General features: G+C 47.8%; 1 protein-coding gene across 2 annotated transcripts in view; it reads left to right on the top strand.

The window, feature by feature from the left end:
• Positions 1 to 21,656, top strand: part of LOC115475946 (lysosomal protective protein-like) — a 65,130-nt gene that overhangs the window by 11,904 nt on the left and 31,570 nt on the right. For both annotated transcript variants that reach the window (XM_030212028.1, XM_030212027.1), the window contains exons 6-11: positions 1,719 to 1,874; positions 2,064 to 2,155; positions 2,599 to 2,683; positions 8,945 to 9,030; positions 15,251 to 15,329; positions 20,776 to 20,924. In XM_030212028.1, the coding sequence (XP_030067888.1) occupies positions 1,719 to 1,874; positions 2,064 to 2,155; positions 2,599 to 2,683; positions 8,945 to 9,030; positions 15,251 to 15,329; positions 20,776 to 20,924 (647 nt within the window). The remainder of the gene's footprint in view (positions 1 to 1,718; positions 1,875 to 2,063; positions 2,156 to 2,598; positions 2,684 to 8,944; positions 9,031 to 15,250; positions 15,330 to 20,775; positions 20,925 to 21,656) is intronic.

The raw sequence follows: 21,656 nt of genomic DNA, 5'->3' as shown, positions 1-21,656 counted from the left end.
AAAATAGGAAAGAATCAATCTTGCAATCCACAGAGTACATGAGACAAGAGGAGGGAGGGATAACCAAGATGTAGAACCAATTCAAAATGTTTATTCTTGCCCATATCTTACAATTCATGATGGTCTAGGGGTGTAGTTGGGGGTAGGAGCGATGCCCCTAGTTATAGCAGCCATTTTGAGAATGGCCCTGAATACACCACTAGAGCTCCAGGGATAGTGGGGGGGAGGGGGGCAAATTATTTATTTTATTTATTGAATTTGTATCCCACATTTTCCCACCTCTTTGCAGGCTCAATTTGGCTTACAATACATCATGAATGGTGGAAGTATATAGGAAAATAGACATTTAGTATTACAGAAGGATCTTGGGTAACATGATAATGCTAAAACAAGGTATTAGTATAACAAGCAGATATTGTAGGACAATTCTGGATATAAGTATGAGGGTTTCACATTTTTGGTCTTTGTGGTATATCTTGTTAAAGAGATGGGTCTTCAATAGTTTGCGGAAGTTAGTTAATTCATAGATCGTTTTTAAGTTGCGTGGCAGCGCGTTCCAGAATTGTGTGCTCAAGTAGGAAAAGGTGGACGCATGCGTTAGTTTGTATTTTAGACCTTTGCAATTGGGGAAATGAAGATTAAGGAATGTGCGGGATGATTTTTTAGCATTCCTGGGTGGTAGGTCTATCAGGTCTGACATGTAGGCTGGGGCATCTCCATGGATGATTTTGTGAACTAGAGTACATATTTTGAACGTGATGCGTTCTTTAAGAGGGAGCCAGTGTAGCTTTTCTCGTAAGGATGTAGCACTTTCATATTTTGTCTTGCCGAATATGAGTCTAGCTTCCATGTTCTGAGCTGTCTGAAGTTTCTTGATTATTTGTTCTTTGCAGCCAGCATAGAGTGCGTTGCAATAGTCTAAGTGGCTAAGTACCATTGATTGTACCAGGTTTCGGAAGACTGTCCTTGGGAAGAAAGGTCTTACTCTTTTTAATTTCCACATTGAGTGGAACATCTTCTTGCTTGTGTTTTTCACATGATTCTCAAGTGTGAGGTGTCTATCAATGGTGACTCCAAGAATCTTTAGGGTGTCCGAGATTGGAAGATTCAGTTTTGGTGTGTTAATGGTGGTGAATTTGTTCGTGTTATGTTGAGAGGTGAGTATTAGGCATTGGGTTGCAGTTGTGTGCAAGATCATAACATTTTATATGGTAAATTGATTGCTCCAAATAAGAACTGTTGATGCAAAAATTTTAGCAGGAGTTCTGTCTAAATTTGGGATGATAAATTCATTAGGAATCAGCTTCTCTATGACATCAGCTGTCAATCCCCAGTGTGGTGCAGAGTCAGCCATGTAAAAGCACCTTCGCTTTCAGTTTGCTTTCATTAGCTGTGGTCTGTGCGTGGAGGCTATTTTTTGCTTGGTGGTAAGATACGGTCTTTCATCATTTTAAATTATATTTTGGCTTGGGTACTGTGGGTTTAGCAGAGGGATGCAGATTGCAAGCTCTGACAATTCCCAGTGGCTCTCACTGGAGGTTTTAGCTTTGGACAAAAGCTTTCAGACAGTTTTGGTCAGCCTCTAATTACTTCCACCCTCTTAATAACAATTTTGAATGCGAGGCATCCCAAACTGAACCATGGCTTCGTGATGCTCACCTGTCAGTCTGTCCATCAGGAGGCCTAGTACATTTCATGGTTTTGTTTTATTCTCCCAGGTTGCCTTGAATAATTACCTGGCCTTGAAGGAATTCTTTCGCCTCTTCCCAGAATACAGCAAGAATGACTTTTTCATCACTGGCGAGAGCTATGGAGGGGTCTACGTCCTGACCCTTGCTGAAATAGTGATTGAGGATTCGAGCATCAACTTAAAGGTAAGAGTTCACCACAGGATCCAGGACGGTGCAGTAAAGATCCTATAGGAAATCTGTAGTAGAGTAAAAAGCTCCTCTCCCCCCCCCCCCCCCCACCCCACCATTCTCCCATGGACCTTCTTAACTTAGCTGATGGTGTCCAAAGATGTTTTCTGTGGTGTCACTGGGAAATTGGATGTTGAATTTCAGGGAATCGCTGTTGGAAATGGCTTGACAAGCTATGAAAGCAATCAGAATTCCTTGATATACTTTGCTTACTACCATGGACTCCTGGGGGTCAGGTAAGTGCACATTAATAGGAATATTAGACTGGTAGTGTGCTTTATACAGTTCCTGCTAGGAAACGAATTGGCAATATGGTATGAATTTGTGAAGACAAATTCTAAACAGCAGGTGGTATACCTGTGTTTAACTTTGTTGAAACCCATCAGAAGGATGAGGATTTCACTGCACTAATCTGTCTCCCTTTGTCTGTGTTTTTGGCCTTGTCTCCCTTATCTTCTGCCTGAGGCAAAGCATACTAAATGCCTTGGCATGAAGTGAAAATCTACATTGCATTGATTTCAGGTGCCCCAGAAGGGTGTCATGCTCTTCAATCCACAAGCATAATTTGAACTTGGCTGAGTTCTTAGTTTACTTCTATGGGGCCCATGTGTTCTTTTTGTCTGTGTACTTTTCTTGCCATTTAGATTTTCTGCCTTTTTTTTTTTTCCCCCCCTTCAAGGCTTTGGTCAAATCTGCAAACTTTCTGTTGTCTCAAAGGACAGTGCAGCTTCTATGGCAATCCCAATGTGAACTGCACAGAGCGTGTGAGTATGATTACCCAGAATGTCTGCTGGCTTCTCCTACATCCCTGTGCAGACCTCTGCAGTCTAGAAAAGTAGTAGAAAATCTCTATCCTGCTCTTCTCGTGTCTTCCATGCACTATTACCCCCCCCCCTCCCCCCCCCCCCCCACACACACACACTCAAGGATACTATCCCATAAAGATTCTTAGCAACCCAGGAATCTATCTGATTTGCTTTTGGTTCATCTCTTCCCCCTTTTCCCTCCCTCCACGGCAGACTTGAGAATCTTCCTAATGTGTTGCTAGGTTAGGAACAGGGTTAAGGGTCAACCCATTAGATGACAGTGTATAGTTCTGCCAGAAGGACAGTATGTAACATTGGTTTTCCGTGGATACTAGGTTAAGACACTCTAGATTAGCTCTCCTAGAGCCCAGGCTTTCCAGATCTTTCTGAGCATGTGCTAGCTACCCCACCACCACAGTGCCCATCCCATTCCGCTTCGGTGCAGTCTACAGATGGCTCCATCTGAGAAGAGGTGGAGAGGTTTATGTGGCTGAATTACCTTACTCTCCACAGAAGACCCTGAGTTCAGGTAAGTAACCTCATTTCCTCCATGGACAAGCAAGATGAGTTAACCATGTACTGGTGACTCCCCAGCAGAAGGCACTGGAGGAGTTGTGTGTTTGCCCTTTACAACCCATGTAGTATTGTGGTAGGATGAAGCTGCATAGCAGAGGTAAATTTCAGGGATACATGAGGCCTGTAATGGGGACCTTAAGGTGGATAGATAGCATATTAAGGCTTTGCTTGGGACAAGGAAAGCAACACAGCACAATCCACCACAGTAACATTCAGAAAGGATTCACGTTAATCAGGCTACTGAGATCAAAGTGTGCTGAGTAATTGCAACATGGAAGGAGCAGATTGTGAGGTCGCAGGATGAAGGACCATGTGGTCCAGAGGGGCTGTTGGTCTGGCAGGCAGAAAGGGATTGTACTGTACAGTCAATAAGGGTAGTAGTGATGGTCAATGGCTGTAGTCAGGCCTGGGCATGTAGCCTTTGTGCATGGAGAAGCCTGATGTGTTGGGCTTGTTTCAGGAATTCTGTTAATATTTATTTATTTATTTGTTACATTTGTATCCCACATTTTCCCACTTATTTGTAGGCTCAATGTGGCTTACATAGTACCGGAGAGGCGTTTGCAGACTCTGGTGTGAACAAATAACAAAGTGATGTTGTGGTAAGATAAAATTCATGTGGCACAGCCACATTAGGGCATCGTATAACGGAAGAGTTGTGTTATGTCCATTACATACTTTAGTTTGGTTGTGTTGCAGATATCAGGCATTTATGTTGGATCGACAGGGTATGCCTTTTTAAACAGGTTAGTTTTTAATGTTTTCTGGAAGTTTAGGTGGTCATACATGGTTTTCAAGGCTCTTAGTAATGCGTTCCACAGTTGTGTGCTAATGTAGGAAAAACTGGATGCGTAGGTTGATTTGTATTTCAGTCCTTTGCAGCTTGGGTAGTGCAGATTTAGGTACGTTCGTGTTGATTCGGATGTGTTTTTCTAGTTGGTAGGTCGATCAAGTCTGTCATGTATCCCAGGAGTGAAGAGAAGGACATACAGTGGTGGAAATAAGTATTTGATCCCTTGCTGATTTTGTAAGTTTGCCCACTGACAAAGACATGAGCAGCCCATAATTGAAGGGTAGGTTATTGGTAACAGTGAGAGATAGCACATCACAAATTAAATCCGGAAAATCACATTGTGGAAAGTATATGAATTTATTTGCATTCTGCAGAGGGAAATAAGTATTTAATCCCTCTGGCAAACAAGACCTAATACTTGGTGGCAAAACCCTTGTTGGCAAGCACAGCGGTCAGACGTCTTCTGTAGTTGATGATGAGGTTTGCACACATGTCAGGAGGAATTTTGGTCCACTCCTCTTTGCAGATCATCTCTAAATCATTAAGAGTTCTGGGCTGTCGCTTGGCAACTCGCAGCTTCAGCTCCCTCCATAAGTTTTCAATGGGATTAAGGTCTGGTGACTGGCTAGGCCACTCCATGACCCTAATGTGCTTCTTCCTGAGCCACTCCTTTGTTGCCTTGGCTGTATGTTTTGGGTCATTGTCGTGCTGGAAGACCCAGCCACGACCCATTTTTAAGGCCCTGGCGGAGGGAAGGAGGTTGTCACTCAGAATTGTACGGTACATGGCCCCATCCATTCTCCCATTGATGCGGTGAAGTAGTCCTGTGCCCTTAGCAGAGAAACACCCCCAAAACATAACATTTCCACCTCCATGCTTGACAGTGGGGACGGTGTTCTTTGGGTCATAGGCAGCATTTCTCTTCCTCCAAACACGGCGAGTTGAGTTCATGCCAAAGAGCTCAATTTTTGTCTCATCTGACCACAGCACCTTCTCCCAATCACTCTCGGCATCATCCAGGTGTTCACTGGCAAACTTCAGACGGGCCGTCACATGTGCCTTCCGGAGCAGGGGGACCTTGCGGGCACTGCAGGATTGCAATCCGTTATGTCGTAATGTGTTACCAATGGTTTTCGTGGTGACAGTGGTCCCAGCTGCCTTGAGATCATTGACAAGTTCCCCCCTTGTAGTTGTAGGCTGATTTCTAACCTTCCTCATGATCAAGGATACCCCACGAGGTGAGATTTTGCGTGGAGCCCCAGATCTTTGTCGATTGACAGTCATTTTGTACTTCTTCCATTTTCTTACTATGGCACCAACAGTTGTCTCCTTCTCGCCCAGCGTCTTACTGATGGTTTTGTAGCCCATTCCAGCCTTGTGCAGGTGTATGATCTTGTCCCTGACATCCTTAGACAGCTCCTTGCTCTTGGCCATTTTGTAGAGGTTAGAGTCTGACTGATTCACTGAGTCTGTGGACAGGTGTCTTTCATACAGGTGACCATTGCCGACAGCTGTCTGTCATGCAGGTAACGAGTTGATTTGGAGCATCTACCTGGTCTGTAGGGGCCAGATCTCTTACTGGTTGGTGGGGGATCAAATACTTATTTCCCTCTGCAGAATGCAAATAAATTCATATACTTTCCACAATGTGATTTTCCGGATTTAATTTGTGATGTGCTATCTCTCACTGTTACCAATAACCTACCCTTCAATTATGGGCTGCTCATGTCTTTGTCAGTGGGCAAACTTACAAAATCAGCAAGGGATCAAATACTTATTTCCACCACTGTAGATATTAAAAAGGGAAGAGGAGAGAAAAAGAAAACACAGTAAATAGTAACTAGTTGCTGTGTTCACCAGCTCACACTGTGGACGGAGCTGATCTGAGAATACAAGGCTAAATGAGTTTGGAGGGCAGCTTTGAATTTGTCAAGCTGACTTTGCATAAAGGGATGGCGGCAGTGTATTCAATAACAATGCAGAATGTTGTGTAGTTATATTCTGAGCTTATGGGGGGGGGGGGCTGATCACGGGTGGACACTGGCGCTGAGTAAGGTGCTGTCCAAGGAGTAGCTGCTAAAAGGCTCAACAGGAGTCTTTAACTCCACTGAGCATCCAAGGTGAATATGGCCCTCTTTGGAAAAGTGGTTTTGGGTTTCATTGACCCGGTTGTGTTTGAGGAGTACTGGTGCCACCAGGTAGAATGGTGCTCAGCTGATCCAGGTGCTATGGATCCTATTTTGTCGATCGGCACAGGCAAGCAGCAGTGTAGGGTACTGGCTTAACACAGTGTGGAGGAATTTGCAAGGCAGATAAATGGAGCCTTCAGTACATGGAATGATGGAGGATAGCTGGATTGAACAGGGCCGTGACTCTCGCCATACAAGTTGGCGTCAATTATTCCCGATATTGTTTGTAGGCAATTGCACTACACTTGGCCTTCTAACCGTTATCGCAACGATATGTTAAATGCAGAAATTTCCTAAGGCTCAGCATTCTTCATTTCTAGCTTAGCGCATTTAGTGTGCTGGTGACACCCACCCAACAGTTCTGCCATGCCCAGTCATTGAAGGCGTTAACTCTGTAGAGTCTACTCCCACTTCTCAGGCTGGGAAAAGTGCAGGGGTAGGTAGTACAGCTCCTATAGGGAGCCCAGCCATTGGGCAAAAGCAACACTTACTAGCCAAGCACGTATTAGGATCTGAAGGAAACTGGAATGTATTGCTATTAGCCAAAGGGCTGTCGATGTAGTGACTAGGCCAGTGCTTTTCCTGCCTCTCCTGGAAACATAGCTATCGGGTCAAATTTTCAGGATTATCACAATTATACATATTTCTATACAGTGATCACCAATATTTGTAAATCTCATGTATATAGTGGTAATCCTGAGAATTTGACCAGATAGGTGACTCCAGGAGAGAGGTATGAAAAGCACCAGACATGGCTATAAAGGGTCAGATTAGTGCTTAAAGTTGGGTTTTTGTTTTTTCTGGGGGGGGGGGGAAAGAGGTGTTGTTTTGCTTTTTTAATAGAGTTGACTGTATGCTGCATGTGTCTGTGAATCCTTTTTGTTTGTGATGTGTGTTTTTTCTTGGAAGACCACACAGAGGTGGACACTTTTTAGCACTCTAAGGAAGAAGTCAGGGCCGTGCCGATGCGGTAAGCGAGGTAAGCGCCGCAGGGGGGCGCCCACCTCTGGAGGGCGCCACCGCGGTGCTTACCCTCACCCCCCAGCCCAATCGTCGACTTCGGACGTCCCTGCTGCCCTCACAAGCGTAGCGCTTTTGCGAGGCAGCTCTAGCTCTCCCTCCTTCCTTCCTTAGTTCACGCTCTGGCTCCCCGATCAGCAGCCCCCCCCCCCCCCCCCCCCCCCCGCGTGTTTTAACCTTTACGCGATGTCAATCAATGAAGAACGCACACCAGACTCGTTTCCAGCTTCTCTCTTCACACAGTGTCCCGCCTTCAGCGTCAGCGATGATGCATTTCCGGTTCCCGCGAGGGCGGGACACTGTGTGAAGAGAGAAGCTGGAAACGAGTCTGGTGTGCGTTCTTCATTGATTGACATCGCGTAAAGCTTAAAACACGCGGGGGGGGGGGGGCTGCTGATCGGGGAGCCAGAGCGGGAACCAAGGAAGGAAGGAGGGAGAGCCAGAGCTGCCTCGCAAAAACGCTGCAGCCTGCCACATGTAGGGGGGAGGGCAGGGGAGAGGAGAATTGTTGGCCATGTATGGATGCAGGGCAGGGAGAGAGAAGAAATCACTGGACAGGAGGGGAGAGGGCAGAGCAGGGGAGAGAATTGCTGACAGGCATGGATGGGAGGGCAGAGAGGCATGGATGGGAGGGCAGCAGCAGGGCCCAGGGAGAGGACAAATTGCTGGAAGGGGAGGGGAGAGAGGAGGATTGTTAGCTATGGATGCAGCAGGGAAGGGCAGAGAGGAACAAGGATGGACATGGGGGCCCAGGGAGAGGACAAATTGCTGGAAATGGAGGGGAGGGGAGAGAGGAGGATTGCTGGCTATGGATGGAGGAGGGAAGGGCAGAGAGGGACAAGGATGGACATGGGGGCCCAGGGAGAGGACAAATTGCTGGAAATGGAGGGGAGGAGGATTGCTGGCTATGGATGGAGGAGGAGGGAAGGGCAGAGAGGGACAAGGATGGACATGGGGGCCCAGGGAGAGGACAAATTGCTGGAAATGGAGGGGAGGAGGATTGCTGGCTATGGATGGAGGAGGAGGGAAGCGCAGAGAGGGACAAGGATGGACATGGGGGCCCAGGAAGAGGACAATTTGCTGAAAATGGAGGGGAGGGGAGAGAGGAGGATTGCTGGCTATGGATGGAGGAGGGAAGGGCAGAGAGGGACAAGAATGGACATGGATGGGAGGGCAGGACCCAGGGAGAGAGAAGAAATAGCTGGAAATGGATATAGAGCAAGAAATGAAGAAGAAAGGAGGAAAGTAAAGAAATAAATGGAAAGGAAGCCCTGGAACTCAGATACTGGGCCAGCATGATCGGAAAAAGAAAGTCACCAGACAACAAAGGTAAAAAAAAATCATTTTATTTTCATTTTAGCGTTTGGAATATGTCCACTTTGAGAATTTACATCTGCTATCTTATTTTGCAATGTATAGCAATTTGTTTCTAAGAATATTGCTGACAGTTCCTGTCAAGTGTGGCAAGTGGTGAGCGATCATTTCCACGGGGGGGGGGGGCGCCAACTGATAGTCTGCAGGGGGGCGCCAGAGACCCTAGGCACGGCCCTGGAAGAAGTTTTCATATCTAACTTTTATTTATTAATTTTTTTTCTTGGTTCTTACTCTTCCTTCCCCCACCCCTCGCCTTCTCCAAATCAGGTCACTGAAGCAACGAATATTGTATATAACTTGGGACTGAATATCTACAATTTGTATGCTCCATGCTCAGGAGGCACACTTGGCCGGTAGGTAACTAAATGGTGCAGTGAGAGTGCTGAGACATTTTACTAGCAGTAAATCTGAGGTGGTTGGTTTTTAGTCATGGCGTGCACAAAAGAAACGCATTTGGACAGACTAACCCATGTATGATCTGTGCCCTCGCTGGCATGATCAAGGCCAGCAGTGCCAATTTTCTATTTGGCCCACACAACCAGTTGAACATAAGGCAAGTAGCAGCTCTTAAGAGTTTATAGCATATTTTATTTCTAAAAACTTGCTTCCTTGTCATCAGCAGCAGATGAATCTATTAACTGATGGGTTGTATCTGCCCACCAGCAGATGGAGACAGAGAACACTGAAAAACCATAGTGCCTCTTGGACGGCTAGCCACTACTACTACTACTACTATTTAGCATTTCTATAGCGCTACAAGGCATACGCAGCGCTGCACAAACATAGAAGAAAGACAGTCCCTGCTCAAAGAGCTTACAATCTAATAGACAAAAAATAAATAAAGTAAGCAAATCAAATCAATTAATGTGAACGGGAAGGAAGAGAGGAGGGTAGGTGGAGGCGAGTGGTTACAAGTGGTTACAAGTCAAAAGCAATGTTAAAGAGGTGGGCTTTCAGTCTAGATTTAAAGGTGGCCAAGGATGGGGCAAGACGTAGGGGCTCAGGAAGTTTATTCCAGGCGTAGGGTGCAGCGAGACAGAAGGCGCGAAGTCTGGAGTTGGCAGTAGTGGAGAAGGGAACAGATAAGAAGGATTTATCCATGGAGCGGAGTGCACGGGAAGGGGTGTAGGGAAGGACGAGTGTGGAGAGATACTGGGGAGCAGCAGAGTGAGTACATTTATAGGTTAGTAGAAGAAGTTTGAACAGGATGCGAAAACGGATAGGGAGCCAGTGAAGGGTCTTGAGGAGAGGAGTAGTATGAGTAAAGCGACCCTGGCGGAAGATGAGACGGGCAGCAGAGTTTTGAACCGACTGCCTTCAGTATTTCTCTATCTCCCAGCAGGTGTGGACGTAGCTTGATCAGCTCCCGGATTTCAGACTGACTGGGGTGGCTCCTGTGCTTTGCCAGTAGAGCAGGGGTGTTGTGGCTGGTGGTGCCCACTTTAAAGGCATATAGGTTCGCCCTTTCCCTGCCTTACCCATTCCCCTCGCCTCCCAGAGTCTCTCTGTTGCTGCCTGCCTCCAACTTTCCTCACAGCGTTAAAAAAAAAAAAAAAAAAAGAGCGCGCTTTTACTGCGTGGCTGTTCTGAGGCTTTTTCCAGTGATTCTGGTTCTGTGCAGCTTGACAGGAGCTCGTTGACTCGGTCTTCTGAGGTGAGAGTGGTGCCCAGCTCCTTCTGATCGGGGTACGTTTTGGCACGAAGCCGCCATTTTATTGCTATATTCCCGTCCTGTTGGGCGATGGCTGCTGAGGCATTTAAGTGCTGCTCCCGTTGTGGTAAACGCAGATCAGCAGCGGGGCTGTGTAAAACATGCTCCTTAGACGCTCATGCTAGTATGAGCATGGCGAGCGATGTTTCTTCCCACTCGATGGAGCTGGCAGGGGGCGCCATTTTGGAAGCGCCACATGCCTCGACCCTCACGGTTGCGGAGGAGTCTGAGTGCAGGGGGACGCCTTGTTTAGAGGCTGCCAGAGGAGCTCCTACATCCGTTTCTCCTAATTCGGAGGCGGAGGGTCAGGGTGAGTTTTTTTTTTTTTTCTCCCCTGAGTTTGTGCTTTTCATGCATAAAGCTTTCATGCTGAAAAGAGCTCTGCCGCAGGTGGCTTACACTGCGTTGCATCCTGGCTTCCCTCCGGGTGTGGATGCCCCAGGGATGGCTTCAGAGGTTATTTCCTCCCCCGAGCGTTGGAAACACGCTAAACATAGACGGGTAAATTCCCCGTCTGAAAGTGGCGCATATCCTTTTTCCCCCCGTGGTCGAGCGGTGGAGAGTCTGAGGGATCTGGCAGGCCCTCAGGGATGGATGATCCAGAGGAGGGTGCCTGTTTGCCACTGGATCCCAATGCGGTCCGGATTTTCCACCGCGACGAGCTGCCAGCTCTCATTACATAAGTACATAAGTAATGCCACACTGGGAAAAGACCAAGGGTCCATCGAGCCCAGCATCTTGTCCACGACAGCGGCCAATCCAGGCCAAGGGCACCTGGCAAGCTTCCCAAACGTACAAACATTCTATACATGTTATTCCTGGGATTTTGGATTTTTCCAAGTCCGTTTAGTAGCGGTTTATGGACTTGTCCTTTAGGAAACCGTCCAACCCCTTTTTAAACTCTGCTAAGCTAACCGCCTTCACCACATTTTCCGGCAATGAATTCCAGAGTTTAATTACACGTTGGGTGAAGAAAAATTTTCTCCGATTTGTTTTAAATTTACTGCCTTGCAGGCCCTCTCGACTGATGATTGATGATCCTGCTGAAGGCGAGGCCTCCTCTGTTAATCTTAGGATGGCGAGTACTAAGAAGCCTACTTGGGCCTTTCCGGTGCATGACTCCATCTAAGAGCTTATTTCTGCTCAATGGTCTGACCCCGATGGGCCTTTGAAAGTGGCCACGGATATAGGTCAGCTTTACCCTCTGAGTGAGGAGCACTTGGCCCCTTTGGGGATGCCTAAAGTGGCGGTGACAAAAAAGACCACTCTCCCAGTAGAGGGAGGGGTCGCTTTGAAAGACATGCAGGACCGGAGGCTGGAGTCCGCGCTGAAGCAGTTCTTTGAAATTGCGGGCCTTGCCTTGAGGGCGTCTATTTGCAGTTCCTATGCAACCCGGGCATGTCTTTCCTGGCAACAGCAGGCGGTGGAACAGCCTGCCGATGGTGAGGGCCCCCTTTCTGAGGTTGCGCCGCGGATGGAGTCGGCCCTGTCATTTTTGGTTGACGCCCTTTATGATCTGGTCAGAGCTTTGGCTAAACAGATGTCTGTGGCGGTGTCCGCCCGCCGCCTTCTTTGGCTGCGGCATTGGGTGGCTGACATGGCTTCTCAGCAAAGGCTGGCGAGACTACCTTTTCGGGGCCTCCTGTTTTTTGGAGAGGAATTGGAGAAGATTGTGAAAGACCTGGGAGAATGTAAACCCCAGCGGTTACCTGAGGATAGGCCGAGGCCCTCTTCCAAGGGTTCTGTGTTTCCCTCCTCTTCCAGACCTCGCTTCCATGAAGCTCGCAGGTATCGCTCGGGGCGCTCTGCTGGGTTTTCTCAACGTGCCCGTTTTCAGCAGAGGAGCTTCTTTCGCTCGGACAAACATTCCGCAGGGGCCGGTGAAAGGCCAGGAGTTCAGGGGCGTCCTCCACAATGATGGGACGCCGGTCCACTCCTTGCCTGCAATAGGAGGACGTATTTCCCTCTTTCTAGAGGAGTGGACCAAGATTACCTCAGATCAGTGCGTCCTGGACCTGATCAGAGAAGGTTACCGACTGGAATTCGGTGCCCCAGTGAGAGACGTGTTTGTGGAGTCCCGATGCAGCACTGCCGTAAAACGGGCGGCGGTAGAGGAGACCTTACAAGTCTTGCTGCACCTCGGAGCGGTGATCCCGGTGCCTCCCACCGAACGTGACTGCGGCCGCTATTCCATTTATTTTGTCATACCTCGAAAGGCGGATCTTTCAAACCGATCCTTGACTTACGAAGAGTCAACGAGGCTCTCGGAGTATGACATTTTCGCATGGAAACCCTGCGCTCCGTCATTGCGGTGGTACAGCCAGGAGAGTTTCTCAAGTCTTTGGACCTAAAAGAAGCTTATTTGCACATTCCTATCTGGCCTCCACACCAGCGGTTCCTCCGCTTTGCGGTGTTGGGAAAGCATTTCCAGTTTCGGGCCTTGCCTTTCGGCCTAGCCACAGCTCCCCGTACCTTTTCCAAGGTAATGGTGGTTGTAGCTGCCTGTCTCAGGCGAGAGGTTATCAGAGTTCACCCTTATCTCGACAACTGGCTCATCAGAGCGGATTCGGCAACTGAGAGTCGTCTTACCACAGCCAGAGTGGTGGTGGTCCTGCAGGCGCTAGGCTGGGTGGTCAATATACCCAAAAGTCACCTGACCCCCTCTCAGTCTCTCGAGTATTTGGGGGTCCGGTTCGACACGGCATCGGGGTTTGTCTTTCTCCCCGACCAAAGGCGGTGCAAGCTTCAGAATCAGGTCCATCTGCTCCTACGGATGCCTCGCCCGCGAGCTTGGGACTTTGTCCAGCTGCTGGGGTCGATGATGGCCACCTTGGAGGTGGTGTCTTGGGTGAGAGCGCATATGAGGCCTCTGCAGATTGCCCTGCTTCAACAATGGTCTGGCTATTGAGAGGGCGCAATTGAGAGACAAGGGCTACTCTAACAAGGTCATCTCCACTCTCTTGCAGGCCTGTAAGCGGTCCACTTCCGCAGCTTATGCTCAGGTCTGGCGCAAATTTGAGGCATGGGGTGTTTCAAAGGCGATCACACCCACGGGGGCTACAGTCTCGACAGTGCTGGACTTTTTGCAGGAGGGCTTACAAAAAGGCCTGGCTTACAATTCCCTGCGGGTGTAAGTGGCAGCGTTATCATGCTATCGAGGGAAAGTCGCTGGCTTGTCCCTTGCCGCTCATCCGGACATTGTCCGATTTCTCAGAGGGGTGCTTAGGCTCCGTCCTCCTGTCCAGTTGCCCTGTCCGGCCTGGAATCTGGGGCTGGTGTTGAAGGCTCTTCAGTGTTCGCCCTTCAAGCCGCTTAAGCGAGCTTAGGAGAAGAGTGTGACTCAAGACAGTCTTTTTGGTGGCCATTACATCGGCTAGACGCGTGTCTGAGCTGCAGGCGCTGTCCTTTCGGGACCCTTTTCTGCAATTCTCGGAGTCCGGAGTAAAGGGGTACGTACAGTGCCTTTCTTCCTGCCTAAGGTGGTTTCAGCGTTTCACCTGAACCTGCCCATTTTTCTTCCTTCCTTCCTTTTCTAGGGAAGAGTTCCCGGACTCCTTTGGGCAGTTACATCTTCTGGATGTTCACAGGGCGCTGTTGCAGTATCTACAGATGTCAAAATGACTTCAGGACTTCTGATCAAATTTTTGTCTTGTTGTCAGGTCCTCAGCGTGGAGGCCTGGGGTCTAAGGCCACTATAGCCCGTTGGCTCAAGGAAGTCATTTTTGCTGCGTACCTGCTTTCAGGTTGGTCTCCGCCTGAAGCGTTTAAGGCGCATTCCATGAGAGCCATTTCCTCCTCGTGGGCTGAAACGGGTGCACTCTCTCTACAAGAGATCTGTAGTGCGGCTACTTGGCTCTTTTGCCTGGCATTATAGGCTGGATGTTGAAGCGAAGCAGGACGCTGTTTTTGGAGCTCAAGTATTGGCTCGAGGTGTGGCCTGTTCCCACCCTAAGTAGGGATTGCTTTTGTACATCCCATCAGTTAATGGATTCATCTGCTGCTGATGACAAGGAAGGGAAAATTAGGTTCTTACCTTGATAATTTTCTTTCCTTTAGTTACAGCAGATGAATCCATGATCCCTCCCTGTCTGACTTTGTTTTTTGTTCAGATCTTTCATGCAGATATAAATCTCATTGGGAGAAGTTGGAAAACAGTTATCAGAATTTATGCATGATGCTCTACTACAGGAGGTTGAGATCGCCCCTCCTTTGATGCTCCTGTTAATGGGGCGATTGTTCGCTGTGAGGAAAGTTTGTTATCATACCTTTATGGTTCACTCTGCTTTGGAAATCTCAAATACTGAAGGCAGTTGGGGCTAGCCGTCCAAGAGGCACTATGGTTTTTCAGTGTTGTCTATCTCCACCTGCTGGTAGGCGGATACAACCCATCAGTTAATGGATTCATCTGCTGTGACTCAAGGCAAGAAAATTACCAAGGTAAGAACCTAATTTTCCCTTCTCAGTCTTGCACTGAAATTGACACCTAAGCTGTTAAAACAATTAATCTTTAGCCATCACATAGATTTGAGCCAAAATAAGAAGCCATGACCAGACCTTCTCTCTTGCACTAAACTCTGGGTTCAGTGATTAATTCCTGAGATACACCAGTAGGGCAGTGATAGTTTTGTATTTCAGCCTGTGGTAGTGTGGAGTGTGCACACGTATGGGTGCTTTCTGAGAAAAATTTTTTTCACAAAACCGTAGTGAAACAGGAACAAGTTCCTAAACTGAGAAATGGAAACAATTTGAGCCTTAGTGTCTGACTCCTCTTGTGGCTATGCAAGGAAATTCAATTTCAAATTTGAGCCCGCAATTAGTCTGTAATTGTAAGTCTCTTTTTTTTTTTTTTTTTTACATTTTAGGTATGAAGAAGATCAGACTGTCATCCATCACTCTGGAATCCCTTTTCCCAAGCTCCCGGCCCATATCCAGGGGGGAGAGGTATGCACTCGAGTTGTCTTTTTCATGTGGGCCCTGTGTAGCAAACTTCTGTGCTGGTTATTGCATGCCCTAATCTGCAAAACAAGCACTAACTTTCCCATTCCACAAGTCTAGGGGATTTGGATTTAGGTCAGTAGTTTTAAATTACATTCAGATATATAGGCTTTTCTCTGTCATCGCCGCCCCCCCCCCCCCCCTCCCCAAAGTCTCAGTCTTGGGCAAATCACTTAACCCTCTATTGCCTGAAGCTCACAAGGAGGGGTAGTGGGACTTTGAACCCTCATTTCTCTGGTTCTCAGCCCACTAGTCGAACTAGGTTACTGCACTTGATTACTCTAAAACCTGGGACTTGCTTTCCATTTTAACACCGCATTGGGCAAGAAGCTGAACCAAACTGCACAGTCGATTTTTCATAACACTGCTGCAATACCATTACCTGTCCAAGACATCTTTCTAAATGGGAAAATTAGGTTCTTACCATGATAATTTTCTTTCCTTTAGTCATAGCAGATGAAGCCATTACGTATGGGTTGTGTCCATCAACCAGCAGGGGGAGATAGAGAGCACTCAACTTTTCACAGTGCCTCATGGCCATCTAGCTCCACTGCCTCTTCAGTATTTGAAGCTTCCAAAGCAGTATGGCAAACCGCAATGGGAATAACATGAACTTTCCTCACAGCGAACGATGGCCCCTTAACAAGGGCATGAACTCAAAAAAAGGAGGGAATGAACTCATCCTCCTCTTTGTATAAAAGGAGGGAATACTTGCATCCTCCTGGAGGGAATAAACTCATCCTTCCAAAACATGAACTGGAGGGAATGAACTCATCCTCCTATAACTGTAACAAGAATCCTGAAGACTGTTTTCCGACTCCCCAAGGAAGGAATATAACTTCAGGAAACAAGAACAGCACCTAAAATCAGAATCACTGCAATACAGACAATCATACAGGGAGGGCACATGGCTTCATCTGCTATGACTAAAGGAAAGAAAATTATCATGGTAAGAACCTAATTTTCCCTTCCTTGTCATCAAGCAGGTGAAGCCATTACGTATGGGATGTAACAAAGCAATCCCTAAATAGGGTGGGAACAAGCCACACCACGCGCTAGCACCTGTGCTCCAAAACACGCATCCCTCCTGGCAGCCACATCCAACCTGTAATGTCGGGCGAAAGAGAGCTTAGAAGCCCATGTTGCAGCACTGCAAATCTCATGAAGAGATAGTGCTCCAGTTTCCGCCCAGGAAGAGGAAATCGCTCTTGTGGAATGTGCCTTAAAGCTTCAGGCGGAGCCCGGCCAGACAGCAGATATGCTGAAAAGATAGCTTCTTTGAGCCAACGGGCAATAGTGGCTTTAGACGCTGAAGACCCTCTGTGAGGACCTGCAAACAGCATAAAAAGATGATCAGAGGTCCTGAAAGAATTTGTAATTCGCAGATACTGCAACAGAGTCCTGCGCATTTCCAAAAGGTGCAACTGCCCAAATGAATCTGGAAACTCCTCCTCAACAAAGGAGGGAAGAAAAACAGGCTGGTTTAGGTGAAACGCTGAAACCACCTTAGGCATGAAGGAAGGCACGGTCCGAACCATGACCCCTGACGAATTGCAGAAAAGGGTCTCTACAGGACAGCGCCTGGAGCTCTGACACCCGTCTCGCCAAGGTAATGGCCACTAAAAAGACGGCCTTTAGTGTCAAATCTTTCTCTGAAGCACGCCGAAGCGGTTCAAAGGGAGCCCCCTGAAGGGCCTTCAATACTAACCCCAGGTTCCAAGCTGGACAAGGTGCCTGCACGGGAGGACGGAGTCGAAGCACCCCTCTAAGAAACCGTGCCACATCTGGATGAGCAGCTAAGGACACACCTTCAACCTTGCCACACAGGAAGGCCAATGCTGCCACTTGCACCCGCAGGGAATTATAGGCCAAGCCTTTGTGTACACCATCCTGCAAAATGTCCAGAATCGGCGAGACAGGAGCCCACAACAGAGAAAGCGCTCTTAAAACACACCAGACTTCAAACTGGTGCCAAATCCTGGCATAAGCCAAGGAAGTGGAGCGCTTACGGGCCTGCAGGAGAGTGGAAATGATCTTATTTGAGTAGCCTTTATCTCTCAATTGCGCCCTCTCAATCACCATGCCATAAGACCAAAGCGGCAGGCGTCCTCCATGGCCACCGGACCCTGTGACAACAGGTGCGGAACCAGAGGTAACGGAAAGGGAGCCTCCAACAGCATCTGTCGGAGGTCCGCATACCAAGGCCTCCTGGGCCAATCCGGGGCGATGAGCACCACTTCTCCTGGATGACCTGCAATGTGAGCTGCTGACAGGGACTGTAGATGCAGCTCGGCCCAGTGGCAAATTTGTTCGGCCTGCGCAGCTAGAGCTCTGCACTGAGTGCTGCCTTGTCGATTTATGTAGGCCACTGCTGTCGTGTTGTCCGACATCACTCGGATAGCCAATCCTTCCAGGGTCACTTGAAAGGCCAGGAGAGCCAGAAACACCGCTTTCAACTCCAGGCGGTTGATAGACCACTCCGACTCGTCGGGCGTCCACACGAGGATCCCTGTGGAAGAGCTCTTTTAAGCATGTATGCCCTATGCAGCATTAAAACAAAATCAGGGGAGAAAACCGCTCCCTGACCGCCCGGATCCTGCCCAGGGCTATCAGCTCTATTATTAGCCTCACTCAGAGGACCCCCCCCCCCCCGGATTCAGGGCTCTCCATCGCAACGGAGGCCGCGCCATGTGGAAAATACAAAATGGCGTCCGCTGCCAGCTCAGAGCGCGAAAGATCGCTGCTCGCCGTGCTCGGGCGGGCTCTACCGTCTGTACAGCACGAATTGCAGAGCCCCGCTGCTAATTTGCGCTTGCCACATTTAGAACAGCGCTTTACAGTCTCCGCAGCCATCGCCGAAAACGGCGGTAAAATTAAAAAATGGCGGTTCGCGCCAAAAACGTCCCGATCGCGGGCCCACCCCGGAGGAGACAGAAAACACTCTTACCTCACTAGACCGGGTATCACAGCTCCGGTCCTGCAGAAGGATCTCAAGAAAAAAACCTCTTTTCCAAGATTGCTGCGCTAAAGCGCGACGCGACTTCAATTATTATTTTTTTTTAACGCTGTGAGGAAAGCAGAGGCAAAAGAGGTAAATAAAATCACTCCGGAGGCTCAGGTAAGTGGGAAAAACTGGGAAAGGCGAACCAATATGCCTGCATCCACTGAGTGGGAAAGGACAGGGAAAAGCAAGCTAATATGTCCACATCCACGGGGGCATGGGTAAGGCAGGGAAAGGGCTGACCTATGTGCCTTCAAAGTGAAGCTGCTATAGCCTCTAACACCCCGGCTAACAACTGGCAAGCCAGGAGCCACCCCCAGGCAGATTTTTGATGGAGCTCGAAGAAGCTGCAGCCACCCTGCTAGGGGAGATAGAGAATACTGAAGAGGCACTGTGAAAAGTTGAGTGCTCTCTATCTCCCCCTGCTGGTTGATGGACACAACCCATACGTAATGGCTTCATCTGCTTGATGACAAGGAAGTTACTGATTTAATGGAGGATGAAGTATTTTGTGTGACATGTGCAAGATCATGGCACTTCCATTAGAGAATAATTAATGTGATCCGTGAGCTATCCTGCCTCCATTTTGAAATGGTTCCGATCTGAAGCTGCCGGTATAACCTCGACAGTAGTGTAAATGTTTGTGGTATGTGTGTGTATTCAAATCATAAGCACGGGAGAGGCTGACTAAGATCCACAAATAAAAGGTATGCAAAACTGTGTAGATCGCACACAGATAATAGTAATCAAGTTTCTTTATTGCCTGACGTAACCACATTTCAACCAACCCTGGTCTGCAACTGGGGTAAAACTAACACATTAAAATCAGCAAGTGTATCAACAAATTGTTTTTCTATTAAAAGAAGAAACAAACATAATTTTATTTAAAAAAATTATTAAACACATAAGTGGAATAATACATAATGTTGTGTATGTTTTGTGTTTAATTTTTTTAAAAGTTATGTTTCTCTTAATACATATCTCTTGTTGATACACACATTGCTTTTCATTTGTTAGCTTCACTCCTGTTGCAGCCCAGGGTTGGGTGAAACGTGGCCACGTCGGGCAATAAAGACTTGGAAAGTGGTGTAGCCTAAAGGTTAGAGCAGTGTCCTGAGGAACCAGGTTTGATGTCCCACTGCATCTCCTTGAGACTCTGCTCAAATCACTTAACCCTCCATTGCCTCAGGTGCAAAATAAGTACCTGTATTTACTAGGTAAACCACTTTGATTGTAACCACAGAAAGGGGCTATATCTAATCCCATCCCCTTTTGTGTACTATTATCTATTGTAGCTGGGTCATCCTTCCAGGGCCCGTCCCAGCCCGACCCTGCTTAGCTTCCTTCTCGGCACAGCTATTGTTCCGCTCCACACCTCCTCGGGCTGCTCTAGGATTTGGTCTCAGACCCCTGACAGCTCTTAGGACTCCCTCCTCCTTCAGTTCTTTTCACAGAGGCTCAACAAAGGCAAACTGCTTATAAGTAAAAAGGTTTTATTTTCCTGCTTTAACTCAGCATAACCAAAAAGGGAAAACACATTAGTCCTGGGTCTTGCAGGCAAAGCCCTTTCCAGGCCCAAACAGTTCATACAGCTTTCCTTGGTTAACACAAAATAATGCTTCTTGCTTAGTCCTCTTTTAATCAGAACATAACATATTGGTTTGGGGTTTGCAGTCAAAGCACTTTCCAGGTTCAAACAGTTCATACAGCTTTCCTTCCTTAATCTTACAGCACAAAGAAACCGTTTCTTTTCACCTTCCCTGTCCTGGGGTTTAAACCGTGCCGCATTCCTGTCTCTCTTGTGAGGCCAGCACCTGTCCCCTCTTTAACAGAGACCTTCCCCAATGCCTCAGCCTTTCTTCTCCAGCCTTCCACCACCGTCTCAAAGGAGCTGCCAGCCACCCACCTACAGTATCTTTTCCTGTTTGAGCCAGAGCAGCAATTTCCATCCTCTCCTCCTCCAGTCCCTCAGTTACCTCCATTTTATCTTCCTCCTCGACTTCCTCCACCCTCAATCCCTCCAGCTGGCCCTCATTAACTTCCTCAGAAACCATTTCCCAATCTTCTATTCCCTCCCCTAGTTTCTGCATAGTTTGGTGGGGAAGAGAGGGATTCTGGGAATGGTAGTGCCTACCCTTCTTCCTTACTCCCGTTGGCCCTTCTGCCCCAGGGAACCTGGCTTTCGGAAGGCTGGGGTTTTGGCTATGAAACCTGTACTGCCGGGGTTCCCCTGTTCTCTGTGCCCCCTTTTCCCGTGACCTCGACCCCTTTTCACCTGCCCCCTCACACTATGTGTGATTACACGCTTTTCTAATGCATATTCAAAGTTCATTCGCATGGGAGATGATAGTGTGAGATGCACATGTTCTTGGCATTACTTTTCACCCACAGAAGCCGTTGCATCCGGTAAAAACCCAGAAGAAAATGTGGCTGGAACTACCTTGTATTAACAGCACAGCCTCAAGAATCTTCTTGAATAACCCTTATGTGAGGAACGCCTTGAATATACCTCCTGAGGCCCCAGAGTGGGGGATGTTCAGGTAAGGGCTGTTGAAAGAGGGCAAGAGAACTCTTTGGTGCTGTGTCCAGATGAATTTTGATAGCTACCCAAGTTATCCCAGCCCAGTCACCAGAGTAAGGTTATTAACTGTTCAGTTTTGGTCAGGCTCAAGTTTTTGAGAAACTGATGGATGAGATTTTTTTATTTTATTTATAGAAGTCTTTATTAAGCATTGTTAAGACAAAACAAGCCAAGCACAATGCATCACATTTCAAACCATAACAAGTTTGCAGAAAATATATCAAAGTACATTACAATAACAAGCACAGGGCATAACAACACTATTCCAACAACCAATTATACTTCAGGATTTATCAGTTTTTAGAATTATAACTCCCATATCCTACTACCCCACCCTCTCCTAAATCCCCCCACCCCCCTCCCTCCACACCCCCTACCCCTTCCACCCCGCCCTTTCAAGCCAATCAACTAATTATCCAGAACAAGCATTCAAGAAGGGTCTCCACACATTATCCCATTTAGGCAGGGTTTTCTTTTTAGCTGCCGTCAATCGCTCCATCTCATATATATAATGCACCTTTGTAATCCAACTCACTAATGAGGGTACCAGCGGCGATTTCCAACTCTTTGCCAGGTTTATACGTGCTGCATGAAGGGTCCCTCGAACCAGAAGCCACTGATTGCCCGTTAGGCCTTCGGGTCTCTGCCCCAATAGGAAATTTAAAGGATGCCACTGCACAGTCTTGCCTAA

The sequence above is a fragment of the Microcaecilia unicolor genome, chromosome 8 (genome assembly GCF_901765095.1).
Source record: "Microcaecilia unicolor chromosome 8, aMicUni1.1, whole genome shotgun sequence".
In the NCBI taxonomy this organism is placed as follows: domain Eukaryota; kingdom Metazoa; phylum Chordata; class Amphibia; order Gymnophiona; family Siphonopidae; genus Microcaecilia; species Microcaecilia unicolor.
The sequence above is the reverse complement of the archived record's forward strand: the minus strand, read 5'-3'. Positions and strand labels throughout refer to the sequence as shown.